This window comes from Gopherus flavomarginatus, chromosome 6 (genome assembly GCF_025201925.1).
Source record: "Gopherus flavomarginatus isolate rGopFla2 chromosome 6, rGopFla2.mat.asm, whole genome shotgun sequence".
NCBI lineage: Eukaryota > Metazoa > Chordata > Testudines > Testudinidae > Gopherus > Gopherus flavomarginatus.
Window position 1 is genome coordinate 20,057,997 of NC_066622.1, and position 13,369 is coordinate 20,071,365.

Genomic DNA, 13,369 nt, shown 5'->3' on the forward strand with positions numbered 1-13,369 from the left:
ACTCCTCCCTGGGTGAGAGCCTTACAATTTTGCTTTCTACTCCAGCCCCAGGATTAGCTCAGCTCAGTTATTCAGCACAGCACATGATACCCACCAATGCAGTTGCTGTCAAGAGGCATTTACACATTTTCAAACAGTGGCATTTGTCCAGGAAGAAATCACACCATGCTGCCCAGCCAAGCAGACCAACTGACCTTTCCTAGACACTCCTCTCCCCTTTCCTGCCACCACCCACACAGGGCTTTTTAAATCCTACCAAGTGATTTGGTGCATTTCATGGGGTCAGACATGGGCATGTGTGGGATCTGTTTACTGCTGGCAGCAAAGATAAAAAAATTGTGGGGCAGGGACAAGGGTGTGGGAGCTGGACTGAGTGGCATGATGAAAATTGGTGCAATGTGCCACATGGAGGGGAGATTAAACAGGCATAGTAAGAGCTATTGAACAATTGGAATAACTGACACTTATTCAGCAGCTATCATTTCGGGCTATCAAAGCACTTTACACAATGGCAAACTAATATTATTGTGTCCATTTTACAGATGGAGAAACTGAGGCACTGATAAGTTACGTGACTTGCCAAAAGACATACAGTGAGTCAGTAGCAAAGCTGCAATGAGAATCAAGGTTTCCTGACTTTCATGCTGATTTCTTGGCTTGGCTCAGTTTTTTTATATTTCTGTCTCCCTCAACCATCCCTAGTTTTCTTTTCAAAATTGAAATCCTCCCCCCTCCCTTGTGCTTTAAAGTTCCTCATGTCAGACAATGATCAAAACCTTATTTTAATAACTACACTTAAACAATTCTGTCATTAAAATTTCATCCCTTCATCTAGGTCCTTACTTTCGAAAAGCTTTAGCAGTAAATTCTTGGTTACACAAATCAAAGTCCTTTCAAGCAAAACCATTTCATGAAGTTCAAATGCTTCTGCAATGACCTCTGTTTTGACCATAAAATCTTATTTGCCTGTACATCCAGACTGTATATTAACAATAAGCCTAACTGTGTTGAGGAGGTCAGCCAATGGATTCTGGTTGCTAAAGGGAATGAATAATAGCCTTATAACCATTCTAATCCCTGGTCTCGTCTGTCCAATGAAACAAGAGCATTACACTTCCACAGTCTGAGATTTAAAAGGCTGTAAAAGAGCCATTCTAGAACACAGAAGGGCATTCATTAAAAGGCTCTCTAATACAGTCTTATCTGACTTGGCACCTCTTTCAGTGAACCCAAATAAAATCCTGTGTGAGCCAGGACTCCCAAGATGGGAACTGTACTTCCATGTAAATGGCCCTTCCCAAAGCAGTGGAATGTTGAGCCGTTCAATATCACGGTGTTTCTTCTGTACAAAACCTGGGCCTTTGGCAAGTGAGTTCAGCTCTGTCACTGACTCAGTGCGAAATACGGACAAAGCCCTTAATTTCTTCCTGCCTCCGTTTCCCAAGCTGCTAAATGGAGATGGTGCTTATTTCACAGGGCAGCTTGAGCGACTGGATTCATTGTAAATTGTGTGATCTTTGGGTAGATGGTGCCATGTAACAGCAGAGACTGGGTGAGGGCAGGGTTTTGGCTGGATATTAGAGAGGGCTGGTGAAATTATTCACAGTCATCAGCTGATTAGGAATAGCCAACATACTAACACTGACTGGCACATTTTTGGAGTAGAACTGCTGAAGAGTCTATACTAACAGAAATTCATTGAGTGCTTAAATACTGAAGGCAAAATCCTGAAGTCCTTATTTGGTTAAAACTCTCATTGATGTGAATGAGAGATTTGACCCACAAGGATTATCTAGAATATCTGATGAATACTTATTTATTTTGTGAGGCAGCTGTTACTGTTAGAGTTGAGATGGCTATGTCTATTATTTGTAGGGTGTTTTAATCATGAGTGAGTGCTCTTTAGGGTTACTTATTTCACTTTAAGCATGGACTTAAATGTTAAGCTAGAGGGCTATAAAGGCACAATATTACCACACAGAGCGCTTGACCCTGCAATACTGGATGAGAGTTTTGCCATTGACTTCAGTGGTAGAAGAATCAGAGTGAGTATTTCACAATAAAATCCATTACTTAGGTGAGACAGGGCCACTTGTGGTCATTAAAAGCCCTTTAGGAACTTTTCATAATATAAGGATGCCAACCCCTGTGTCCTAGCCAAATTCCAGTGTGGGTAACATTCTGCCACCCTAAATTGCTACTGCAGTTTCATCCAGATATGTTATTCTTCAGTGCCTGTCCTAAAGTGTTCAGTAGTCTTGCTGGGCTGTGTAGTCTTGCTCTGGTGCAAACCACCACAGAAGTGGCTTCATTTCAGGGAGAGGTAAGGTGAGTCTTGACATAGACTGTACATCATTCAGAAAGCCTGGGACAAAAGGTGCTGGATGAAGCTGAATAGCTGTTGTATTGGTAAAAACAAAATAAGGACGACTTCTACAGCCGAACAGGAATGTAACTGGTGACCGAACAGAAAAGTGCCTTCTGTTCTTCAGTTGTAGACACTCTGCTGTCACACATTCACCTCCTGATTTGGTAATGCATATGGATAATGAAAGACGACAAGATGTGCACTGGAGGAACATATACAGCATGGCCTTGGTTCCTCTTAGAGGCATTGGATTCAGCCGCCTGAAATTTTGGGGGAAATTCATGGTGTGGTCCCATCTTTATAAAATGAATTTGAACTGTGTGACATTAAATCTGAATCCACACAAAAGTGGGGAAGTTTGGATCAGGATCCATATTGAAATATTTCAGCTTTGGCCCATCTCAACTTTTTGTAAAGGAACTTTCCTCCTACCTTAAACCACCATCCTTCCTAGGGTTAATACGATTCATAGCCAACAAACAGATGTTTTAATGAGTCAGTGACTCTTTCTCCTTCAGCTCATGCTGGCACTCAGCCTCATTCACAATGGAGCTGGCTGGCAGGCAGCACTATGTGTAATGTAGTCACCCATGAGTACCATACATCACAGAGACATAGTGTTCTGACTGAGTCACTGAGTCAAAGGTTCAGGGTCCTTCCAAGCAGCAAAACTTCCAGACTTACCAGCACCATTCCCGGAGTGACAGCATGCTTCCGCACAAGCAGAGGTGGCAGGGGGGGCTTTCGTCTTGTGACACTGTCCATGTCATACCTCAGCAAGCGGTAAGGGTCACACCTGCACTAGAGATGGACAAACACACTCATTCTTTCCATATGACAGATGCACTAATGGAAGGGGCTAATACTACAGTGATGAGCATGGTATAAAACTTGCATAGAATAAAATAGGTCTTTGGGAACTCTAGTGCAGGTCTCAGCTAAAAAATAAAGCCCTAGTGTTGGTCGTTGTCATTTAAAAATGGACAGTGTTAGAATCTCTGAAATTGACGATGGAGAAGAACGTAAGTGATTTTTGTCAGCCTCTCTCAATCCCACCGATGAAAAGGTATTGCTCCCTACTAGTATTTGTGAGGGACGTATTCAGTCTAGTTTTAGATGATACAAGTGACATCACACTAGTCAACAGGAGTCACCAAAATATTTTATCTGTGAAGGTTTCGATAGAAATGAGTTGCCGCACTGCATTTCTTGAAGCAGAAGAGGTTGACATCTGTCTATTTTAGCAAAAACAATGAGGAATCCTTGTGGCACCTTAGAGTCTAACAAATTTATTTGGGCATAAGCTTTTGTGGGCTAAAACCCACTTCATCAGATGCATGGGGTGGAAAATACAGTAGAGAGGTATAAATACACAGCATATGAAAAGATGAGAGTTGCTTCTACTGCATTTTCCAATCCAGGCATCTGATGAAGTGGGTTTTAGCCCACGAAAGCTTATGCCCAATAAATGTGTTAGTCTCTAAGGTGCCACAAGGACTCCTCGTTGTTTTTGCTGATACAGACTAACACAGCTACCCCTCTGAAACCTGTCTATTTTAGGATTTTCTACTGCTGCACATCACCATAGTATTTGAGCACCTTCCAAATAAAACCAATAGCAACAATCAGAGGCCCGACTAGAGGCCCGACTGGAGTCTCTGGCATTTCTCCCTTTTCAAAGTAAGGGGAGCAGTTGGGGTTTTGATTTTTTTTGGGGGTTGGGGTTTAGGACTACAGTGTTATGAAATTACAGTCTAATTACTCTGCTACATCTGGGGCCAGGTGCAAGGTTGTTTGGATCAGGGCCTTGAAGTACTGCAGCAAAAGAGATGTCATTTAGCTAGCCTTAGCGGCACAGAAAATGCTCTTTGATTGTATCATTTCTTTCTTCTCACTGACTGTGACACTTTGCCAGATACGCTAAAGAACGCTGGAAGGTTCAGACTTGACATGGTCATGTACATACAGGACTGTAACCTCTCATGTCACCATGTCTGGAATCCAGGCCAGCATTCAATGACTCCCTTTAAATTGTAGGGCTGTGTGTCAAAATGGTTGGAAATTCAATTCTCAAATCCTTACATATATGCTGGCTCTGAGCTCTGACACTGCTGTAACATTTCACTGTCACTGTCGAGTGAAACTTGCTTGGTTTTATTATTAATCCAGTCTGGAATGACATTCACCATAAAGTGTTAACTCAGTAATTAATCTGATACTCTCATTTGAGTAGAACCTATCTTCTGAATATGTATAATACGGATGTAGCAACATCCTCAATATTTGAACTGAACTGAAGACACTGATGTACAGTTTGAGTTTCTCTCTTTAAGGGCTGTTTTTCTTATAAGTGCACATGCAGCTGGTTCTGAGACATCACTAGAGACCCCTAGTGAGATTGAGATAATTGCACTTGCAATTGTTTCTGCTAGAACAGCAGCATATCCTGGTGGCTAGTTTGCAAAATGTGGGTGCAGCCATTATGAAGCCTTATCTTTTAATAGTAGCAATCAGAATGACATCTTGTGTTGATTAGACATCTCTTCCGCCTGGGCTCTGCATATTATCACACCAGTGACATTCTGCAGCTCAGTGGTAAGCAAAAAGCCTCATATTTATCATTTCAAGGGGAAATGATCAAGTCATTTGGGGACAAATTTTATAATTTAACAGTGACGTAATGAATGTGGAGTCTGAACTACCCCACTCATTGCTAGTAATGGTTCCCCCGACCACACCCCAAGTCAAAGTTGGAGCACATTAGTGGACAGCATGAGAAAACTTGAACTGCTGCTGCTGTGTGTTGTAGCTGCTCCATGAAGAGTTCTTCCATCTCAGATTCATAGATTCCAAAGCCAGAAGGGGCCACTGTGATCATCTCATCTGACCTCCTGTGTAACACAGGCCATAGATCTTCCATAGATCTTCCCCAAAATAATCCCCAAGACTGTCAGTCTAACACCATTCACTAGTGTCACTCACTCTGCATTTTATGTTTCTTGAAAATCACTAGGCAGTCCCCTTGCTGTGGATCACCTATGTGCATTTCCTGTCCTCCAATTCTTAACCCTGACTACAATTTACCTGAACACAAGGGGATGGGCGGCCATGCTGTTTTTCCATGTACAGGCTTTGTAACATCCACTCCAAGAAGGGAGAATAGGAAGGGTTTTGGGATGACAAGACAAAGATCACCAGGATCTGATCGGACTTTCTGGGGGCTGAAATAAACTTGTCAAACTCCAAGTCGGTAACAAATGGAATTTTCACGACGCACTTGCAACCCAGACCAGCGTCCTGTTTTGATAGCAGCCTCCGGAGCACAACTGGGCAGTCAGCAATAGATGATGCCCAGGTCCTGGCAGGGCGTGCACCTGCACCTGAAATGGTTTTAACTCTGCAAAGCATATGAAGTTCAGTTTAGATACATATATACCAGAAGTATATATTTATGTATTCTACAGTAATCCAAGAAAGTAGTTAAATACAAGTCACTTTGTTACCATGATTTCAGGCAGAGGCTCCAGTATGTCTAAAACATGGAAATCTGACCCTTAAAAAGTTGAGTGGGCTCGCATGTAAAATAGAGGCTTAAAAAAACTCAAAACACCAAAAATACATTCAGTTGAACCTCCAAAATTTTGCCGAAGGCTTTGAACCTGCATCCAGAGCCTGATTTTGCATCTTGGGGCTGTCTCAACTTAAAAAGCATCATATTCCCTAACATCAAAGGAATGTGGCTCTTTAAGAGGCAGAAGATGCAAAACTTCTCTCCCACTAACAGTTGTGTTCATTCAGGAATGTGTGGCAGAGGGGAAGAATCCTCCAACAGGTGCAGACGAACCCTTGGAAACTAATACGAGGGCATCAGGTCAGATTGAGCTGGTTCACTGTGGTTCACTAAGACTTGATCCTACAATCTTTGAAGTCAGTGGTGAAGCTCCCATTGATTCTACTGATGCAGGATCAGGGCCTATACCCACACTCTTTTGATGGCCCTTTATCAGTTCTTGTAGCACCTAAGCTTTATCTTACAGGAACATTCAATTTCTAGGGCTTGTGGTGGTGAAGATAGTCTGACTCGTCAAACAAACTGGGCAACTGTTGTTAAATGATTTCTGTAGGATAGGATCATAAAACTCTCTTCAGTCTTCCTGTGTATAGAGATCTATGGGGATTTCATCTACCCACTGAGGAATGAATGTACTATGCACTTAGAAATTCTAGTGGGAACTGCAGCAGGAATAGTGGAGCAGGTTGAAAAAGAAGGCAAGATGTAAAGGGCTGGTTCCTCAGCTACTGTATGTCAGCAGAGTTCCATTGAATCCATTAGAGCTATGCTGATGAACACCAGCTAAGGATTTGTCTCAAAGAATCCAGTTTAATCCTGCCAGTTGCCTGCTTACCTCATTCACCACACAACCATTTCCTCTATGATCAAAATAAACTGTGAACCCAAAATTTCAGTGACACTGTGTCCTCTACCCTATCAGGAAGAGTGTGTGCATCTCCAAGCAAACCTTGGTGCAGGCTTTGGTTGGGTCATGGTATCCAAGTGACTGGAAGGTTTCCTTTGATCCACGGGTCCGTGAGAAGGCTTGGGAGGAATCCTTCGGTCAATCGGTCTGCTAGGAGGTTTTTGAGGCCTTTTCGTTTCTGAAGCTATTGGAGCATGTTCTTCTTTCACTCTTTTAGCCCAGGCCTGAGATGACAGTTCCTTCCTTTTAAATTTGACATACTTTGCTCCTTCTAGGATTGGATATTCTATAGGAATCATACCTGACAAATAAAAAACAACACTTAAGGATGTGCTTGTTAGAGAATTTTCTTTAGCTCAAGTTGAAGGGGGTGCTTTGGGCTTTTGGTTTGAAAGGCCACCAGCGTTTTACCCCTGCAGAAATCCATACAACCACAGTGACTCTTTAGCTGTTGACCTATGAAATCTAAACAACCCTGGACGCACTATGCCTACACTCCCCTATTTCTGACAGGTTGTGTGTGATTGGCCTTGTCCTGGCTGCATATATTGGGTGCTCTTAATTCACTTTTTAAAATTAGTTCATGTTAGTCAGTCAGCCTTGAGTTCCATGATAGTTTGATGAAGCAAAATGGGGTATGCTCACTTGGGAAAGAAAGAGAACTTGAGCAAGGTTCCCAAAGGTGAATGGGACACTGAGTAACTTGTTGATTCATGTACCTTCCCAAGTGTACGTAGGTATTCTGGAGTTACTCAGTCCACCTCCAACTTCTATGGCTTTATTCAAATTTTCTATTAGGTCTTCTAGTTCACCCATTTGAAATCTGCTGTTCAACATACCCATTAATATTTCAGTATTAAATGACTTCAAATATTTTAATCAAAGTAACTTCAGCTCTAGTGCTGGTTGAAATTTTCCAGATGAAAAAAATAATTCCCTGAAAAATTCAGAGTCAATCGAATGTGTTCACGAATTCAGGTCAAATCTGGATAATAGTTTTGGCTCCAAAAAATAAAAGTTGTTCAAAAAAATTCAAAACATTTTGATATGTTACTTTTTGAAAATGTAACTTTTAGTTTTGAAACAATATTTGTTTAGAAATTTAACAAATTAAAAAAGGATAAAAACACACAAAAACAAAAACAAAGAACTGGGGGAAAAAATCATTTCAGGTCAAAACCAACATTTCATTTGACCCATAACAAGATTTTTTCAGGTTTTTTGTTTCAGCAAAAAAACCCAAAACATTTCCATTTGGGGTCAATCCAAGATGATTTTTTTTTCTGATTTGTTTGGTTCAGACACTGAACCAGGAATCAATTATTTGCTCCACTCTATTCAGTACCCACATCATTCTTTCCCTTCAACTCATTCCTTTGAGCCCATTTCTCCCAGAAAGCCTTTCTGCAATTCTTTCTCCCAGCCTCTCCAGTACTTTGACCTTACATCATCATCCTTATATTAATATGCGCCAGAGCTAAACTGTAAGTCCCTTGGTGGAGACACCAGACCTTATATACGTATGTACAGGACTAAGTACTTTGTTGGCATGCAGCAAAAAATACTATACCTGAAGCTATCAAAATGGCATTTATAAATTGTTTCACTGTCTTCTGAAATCGCTTCTTAATCTCTTCCAAGGCTCTCTCCAGTTGTTCCTCCTTCTTCTCACTGTCACTTGTTTTTGCAAGTATCTTTAAAGAGTAAAAGGAGAAACCCAACCATTGTTAGTTAAGATTGGAATTAAGTTTCCAGCCCTGCAAACTTTGAATGACATCATGACTGAGGGGAGGCAGGTGCAGTCCTGTTAGAGACCTGTTCAGTTGGTAACAGTCTTACTTTCTAGTCAAGATCCAAGGTCCTGTGTTCAAGTCTCACAGAAAGAGTGGATCTTTTACCCATTTAACTGGTAGCCCCTCCCAGCATGAGGAAGACTCGGTGATGATTTCATTTTCCCTCATCTTCTCCTTTAATCCCTGTCCTCTGCTGATAATAGTTCATTATTAGGTAGCAGGAATATGATATCAGAGATAAATCACCTAATCACAACACTCCTGTGTTACTCCTCTTTCCTTTCCTATCCAATGGAAACGTGACATCAAAAATAAGTTAGCCAAATAATCAATCTCCCTCTTTTCTCCAATGCCTTTGCATCTTGAAACCCTATGGATGGAAATGTCTTCAAATTCTTGTAGCTCTTTAGAATTTATAAACTACATTTTTGATTCAGTTTTATTTTAGGGCCATGAACAGCTACAGAAAAATGCAATTCGAAAGGCCACTCTCTCCTGCAGATTGGTTGAGAATGGTAGAAGGACCTTTCTGCACACAAATGCAGACAGATAACTGATTGCCATTAAACAGTGTTCTAGTGACTCTGGAACTCCACCGGAGCGAGCGGTGGTAGTGGAGTCGATGGGGGAGCCACGGACGTCGATCTCACACCGTGAGGAAGGGAGGTAAGTCGGAATAAGATACGTCGACTTCAGCTACGGTTTTCCCATAGCTGAAGTTGCATATCTTACATCGACACTCCCCCCCCCCCCGACCCAGTGTAGAGCAGGCCCAATTGAAACTGCAGGGGGAGTTTAGGAAGGCAAAGCAGAATATGGCTGCTAACAAACCTGCTGATTTTACTTCTCATCTGAAAGATGATGACCTCAAACTCAAAAGAGTCCTACAGAAAGTGGAAAATAGGTTACATTACAAAGGATGAATATAAACTACAAGCATATAGGAACAAAATTAGAAAAGCCAAGGGAAAAAAAAAGATTAAATAACTGGCTGGGGACATAAAGGATAACAAGAAAACATTTCACAAATACACGAGAAGCAAGAGGAAGACCAAAGACAGGGTACATCCATTCCTCAATCAGGAGGGGAAAATAAATAACAGAAAACACTGCAGTGGCTGTAATGTTAAATTACCTTTTTGTTTTAGTTTTCGCCAAAAAAATTAGCAGTGACTGGACAACTAACATAGCAACGTAAATGGGATAGGATCTGAGGCTAAAATAGGAAAAGAACAAGTTAAGAATCTTAGACAGGTTAGAATTCTTCAAGTTGACAGGGCCTGATGAAATGCATCCTAGAATTCTTAAGGAACTGGCTGTAAATATCTCTGAACCACTAGTGATTATCTTTGAAAACCCACGGAGGATGGGAGAGATCCCAGCAGACTGTAAAGGGCAAATATAGTAATTCTCTATAGAAAGGGGAATAAGGACAACCTAGGGACTTATTGACCAGTCACCTTAACTTCAGCACCTGGAAAGATAATGGAGCAAATGAACAATCAATTTGTAAGCACCAACAAGAAGATAAGGTGATAAGTAACAGTCGTCAAGAGCAAATCATGTCAATCAACCCAATATCCTTCTTTGACAAGGTAACAAGCCTGTAGGAAGCAGTAGATGTGATATATCTCGACTTTAGTAATGCTTTTGATATTGTCTTTCATGACTGTCTCATAAATAAACTAGAGAAACATAGCCTAGATGAACCTAATATAAAGTGGGTGCACAACTGGTTGAGAAAGAGTACTCAGAGCATAGTTATCAATGGTTCACAATCAAGTGGAAGGACATATTGAATGGGGTCCTATGGGGATCGAGTTCTATTCAATATCTTCATACATGATTTGGATAATGGCATACAGAGTACACTTCTAAAGTTTGCAGACAATTCCAAGCTGGGAGGGGTTGCAAGCACTTTGGAGGACAGGATTAGAATTCAAAATGACTTGACAAACTGGAGAAATAGTCTGAAATAAATAGGATGAAATTTCATAAGGACAAAGGAGGGAATAATCAGTTGCTCAGATAGAAAATGGGAAATGACTGCCTAGGAAGGAGTACTGCAGAAAATGATCTGGGGGTTACAGTTGATCACAAACTAAGTACAGTCAACAACGCAATTCTGTTGCAAAAGAAGCAAACATCATTCTGGGATGTATTAGCAGGAGTGTTGTAAACAAGACATGAGAAGTAATTCTTCCCCTCTACTCCACACTGGTAAGACTCAACTGGAGTATTGTGTCCTGTTCTGGGCACCACACTTTGGGAAAGATGTGGACAAATTGGAGACAGTCTGGAGAGCAACAAATATGACTGAAGGTCTAGAAAACATCACCTATGAGGGAAGATTGAAAACACTGGGTTTGTTTAGTCTGGAGAAGAGAAGACTGAGGGGGGACGTGATACAGTCTTCAAATACATAAAAGGTTGTTATAAAAAGGAGAGTGATCAATTGTTTTCCTTAACTATTCAGGACAGGACAAGAAGTAAGGGGCTTAAATTGCAGCAAGGGAGATTAGACATTAGGAAAAACTTCCTAGCTGTCAGGATAGTTAAGCACTGGAATAAATTGTCTAGGGAGGTTGTGGAATCTGCGTCACTGGAGGTTTTTAAGAACAGGTTAGACAAACACTTGTCAGGGATGGTCTAGATAATACTTAGTCCTGCCTCAGTGGAGGGGGCTGGACGAGATGACCTACTGAGGTCCCTTCCAGTCCTACATTTCTATGATTCTATGAAATGAAAAGGACAAATCCAGCATCCAGTTTCAGTGTTGAGCAAATGGTGTTATGAGTCTGTGAAGGTGCCTCCTGGCTACTGCTGTTCTCTATCTCAGAGGTGAGGAGGCCCTGGTTAATCACTTCACACCTGACTGTATCTCGTACTCACTGCTTTGAGGAAGGAGACTTGAAAGTCTGGAGATTTCTGTAGTCTTCTTGTCTGAGCTTCTCCTGGCTTCTACTACTACAGAGAAACTGGAGTCTACAGGTGTTACAGGTGCATCCTCTGGGTACACAGTAAGAGGGATGAGCTATACCTGATGCTCGGTGCTTTGGGGAAGGAGCCCTTAGCATCTAGGATTTCCATAATTCACCCGGATGAACACTTTCTGGTTGTTTCCATGAGAATGAGGGAAGAGGTGGTCTCTGGGTCTAGTGGGAAGGGAGTTCGGTTTATTGTTGGATTTTATTAATTAATATATATTAGTTAAGACACATAATGATGTGTGTCTGATATTGTTACTTATTACTGTTTTGCATAAAATAGATTATTTAGAACACTAAACCAAAATCTCTGAAATAAAAAAAATAATAATAAACAAACCAGAGGCACTAAATATGCAGCATAAATTTGTATATAGTTTCTTTCCTACCAAGTATCAAGCACTACAGTGAGAGGTGAAATAGAAAAATTTGACAGAGTTGGATACAGAGAAAAGGAAAATGATGTACAAAACTGAAAGAGTGATTTTGTTTTAAACAGAAATTTAAATGGGATAAAAGATAGAGGTAAATATTCCTACAGGCTGATTATTGTATTTATTTGTAGTGAGAGATGTCTTGAAGGATGTAATTATAGAAAGGGAAGGTTGAGTAGAAATGTGTCCGTTTTAAACAAAGGTAAATGAAGTTTTAAGGTGAGCTTTAGAGAAGATTTAACTCACACAGAGGGCATTGAAGTTACTGTAAAGTGTTGTACAAAGTGAGAATGACCACTAACTATGAAGAGTTTGGGGTATATAAAAGAAGAGACCAAGTCCATAGAGACTCAGATAAGTGGAAGGATTATTTTTGAGAGAGAGCTGGACAAATGTACGAGTGGGATTGTATGACAGTGTCACTTGTGATGGTGGAGGGCAGGGCTTGGCAGCCCTGAGGGTCTCTTCTGGTTCATGTGGGATGTTCCTAAAATTTCCTGCTTCAAGGCTTCAGCCAGACACCTGCAGAGATCAGGAAGGGATCTTGCCCTTCTGCCCTCCTTCCCCCCTCATGTATTCTGGGGGGGTTGTCTCCTTCCTCCAAAGCATCAGAGATGGTTACAGCTGGAGATGAAACCTTGGACAGGATGTGCCAGTGCTCTGAGGTGGCACCGTGCATTCTCTCTCTCTTTCTCTCTCTCTCATGCTTCACTGGCTTGTTCTTGCTCACATGCTAAGGGTCTAATGATTGCCATATATACATTTGGGAAAGGATTCCCCCCCCCCCAGGTCAGATTGGCAGTGACATTGGGGTTTTTTTGCCTTCCCCTGCAGTGTGTGGATGTTGCTTGCTTGCCAGGATCCTTTGGGTACATTTCACATAAACAGTTTGCAGCCATTGAGGGGTTTCAGGCATTGATGCACCTGTCCCTCCTGTTCTCTGCCTGTGACACATAATAATCTAGTCTGCTGTGGGCTTTAATGCTTTGGTCTAATTTCAGTTGTTGGGTTTAGTGAGCGGGTGCTGCGTGGTGTTGGTGACCTGTGATATACAGAAGGTCAGACTAGATGATCTGGTGGTCCCTTCTGGCCTTAAATTCTGTGACCTCCTACAGCGTAACAGTTCCATATTGACTCAGCACTGAATATGAAGAATGTTTCCTACTGAATGCAAACTCTCCTTGACAATAGCGAGAATAGATTTTTAAATATTTAATAGATATTTATATATTTCAGTGAAACTTGCAATTTCAAACATGGAGAGCAAGAACATTTTGAAAGCTATCCAAAATGTCTAGCATCTACATAT

General features: G+C 41.3%; 1 protein-coding gene across 1 annotated transcript in view; it reads right to left on the reverse strand.

Annotated features, from left to right (window-relative positions):
* The window catches only part of C6H3orf20 (chromosome 6 C3orf20 homolog), a 56,521-nt gene that overhangs the window by 26,707 nt on the left and 16,445 nt on the right, over positions 1-13,369 (reverse strand). The window contains exons 9-14 of the mRNA XM_050958399.1: positions 8,417-8,540; positions 6,889-7,147; positions 5,453-5,765; positions 4,451-4,538; positions 4,139-4,140; positions 3,053-3,169 (exon numbers count right to left, since the gene is read on the reverse strand). Of these exons, the coding sequence (XP_050814356.1) occupies positions 3,053-3,169; positions 4,139-4,140; positions 4,451-4,538; positions 5,453-5,765; positions 6,889-7,147; positions 8,417-8,540 (903 nt within the window). The remainder of the gene's footprint in view (positions 1-3,052; positions 3,170-4,138; positions 4,141-4,450; positions 4,539-5,452; positions 5,766-6,888; positions 7,148-8,416; positions 8,541-13,369) is intronic.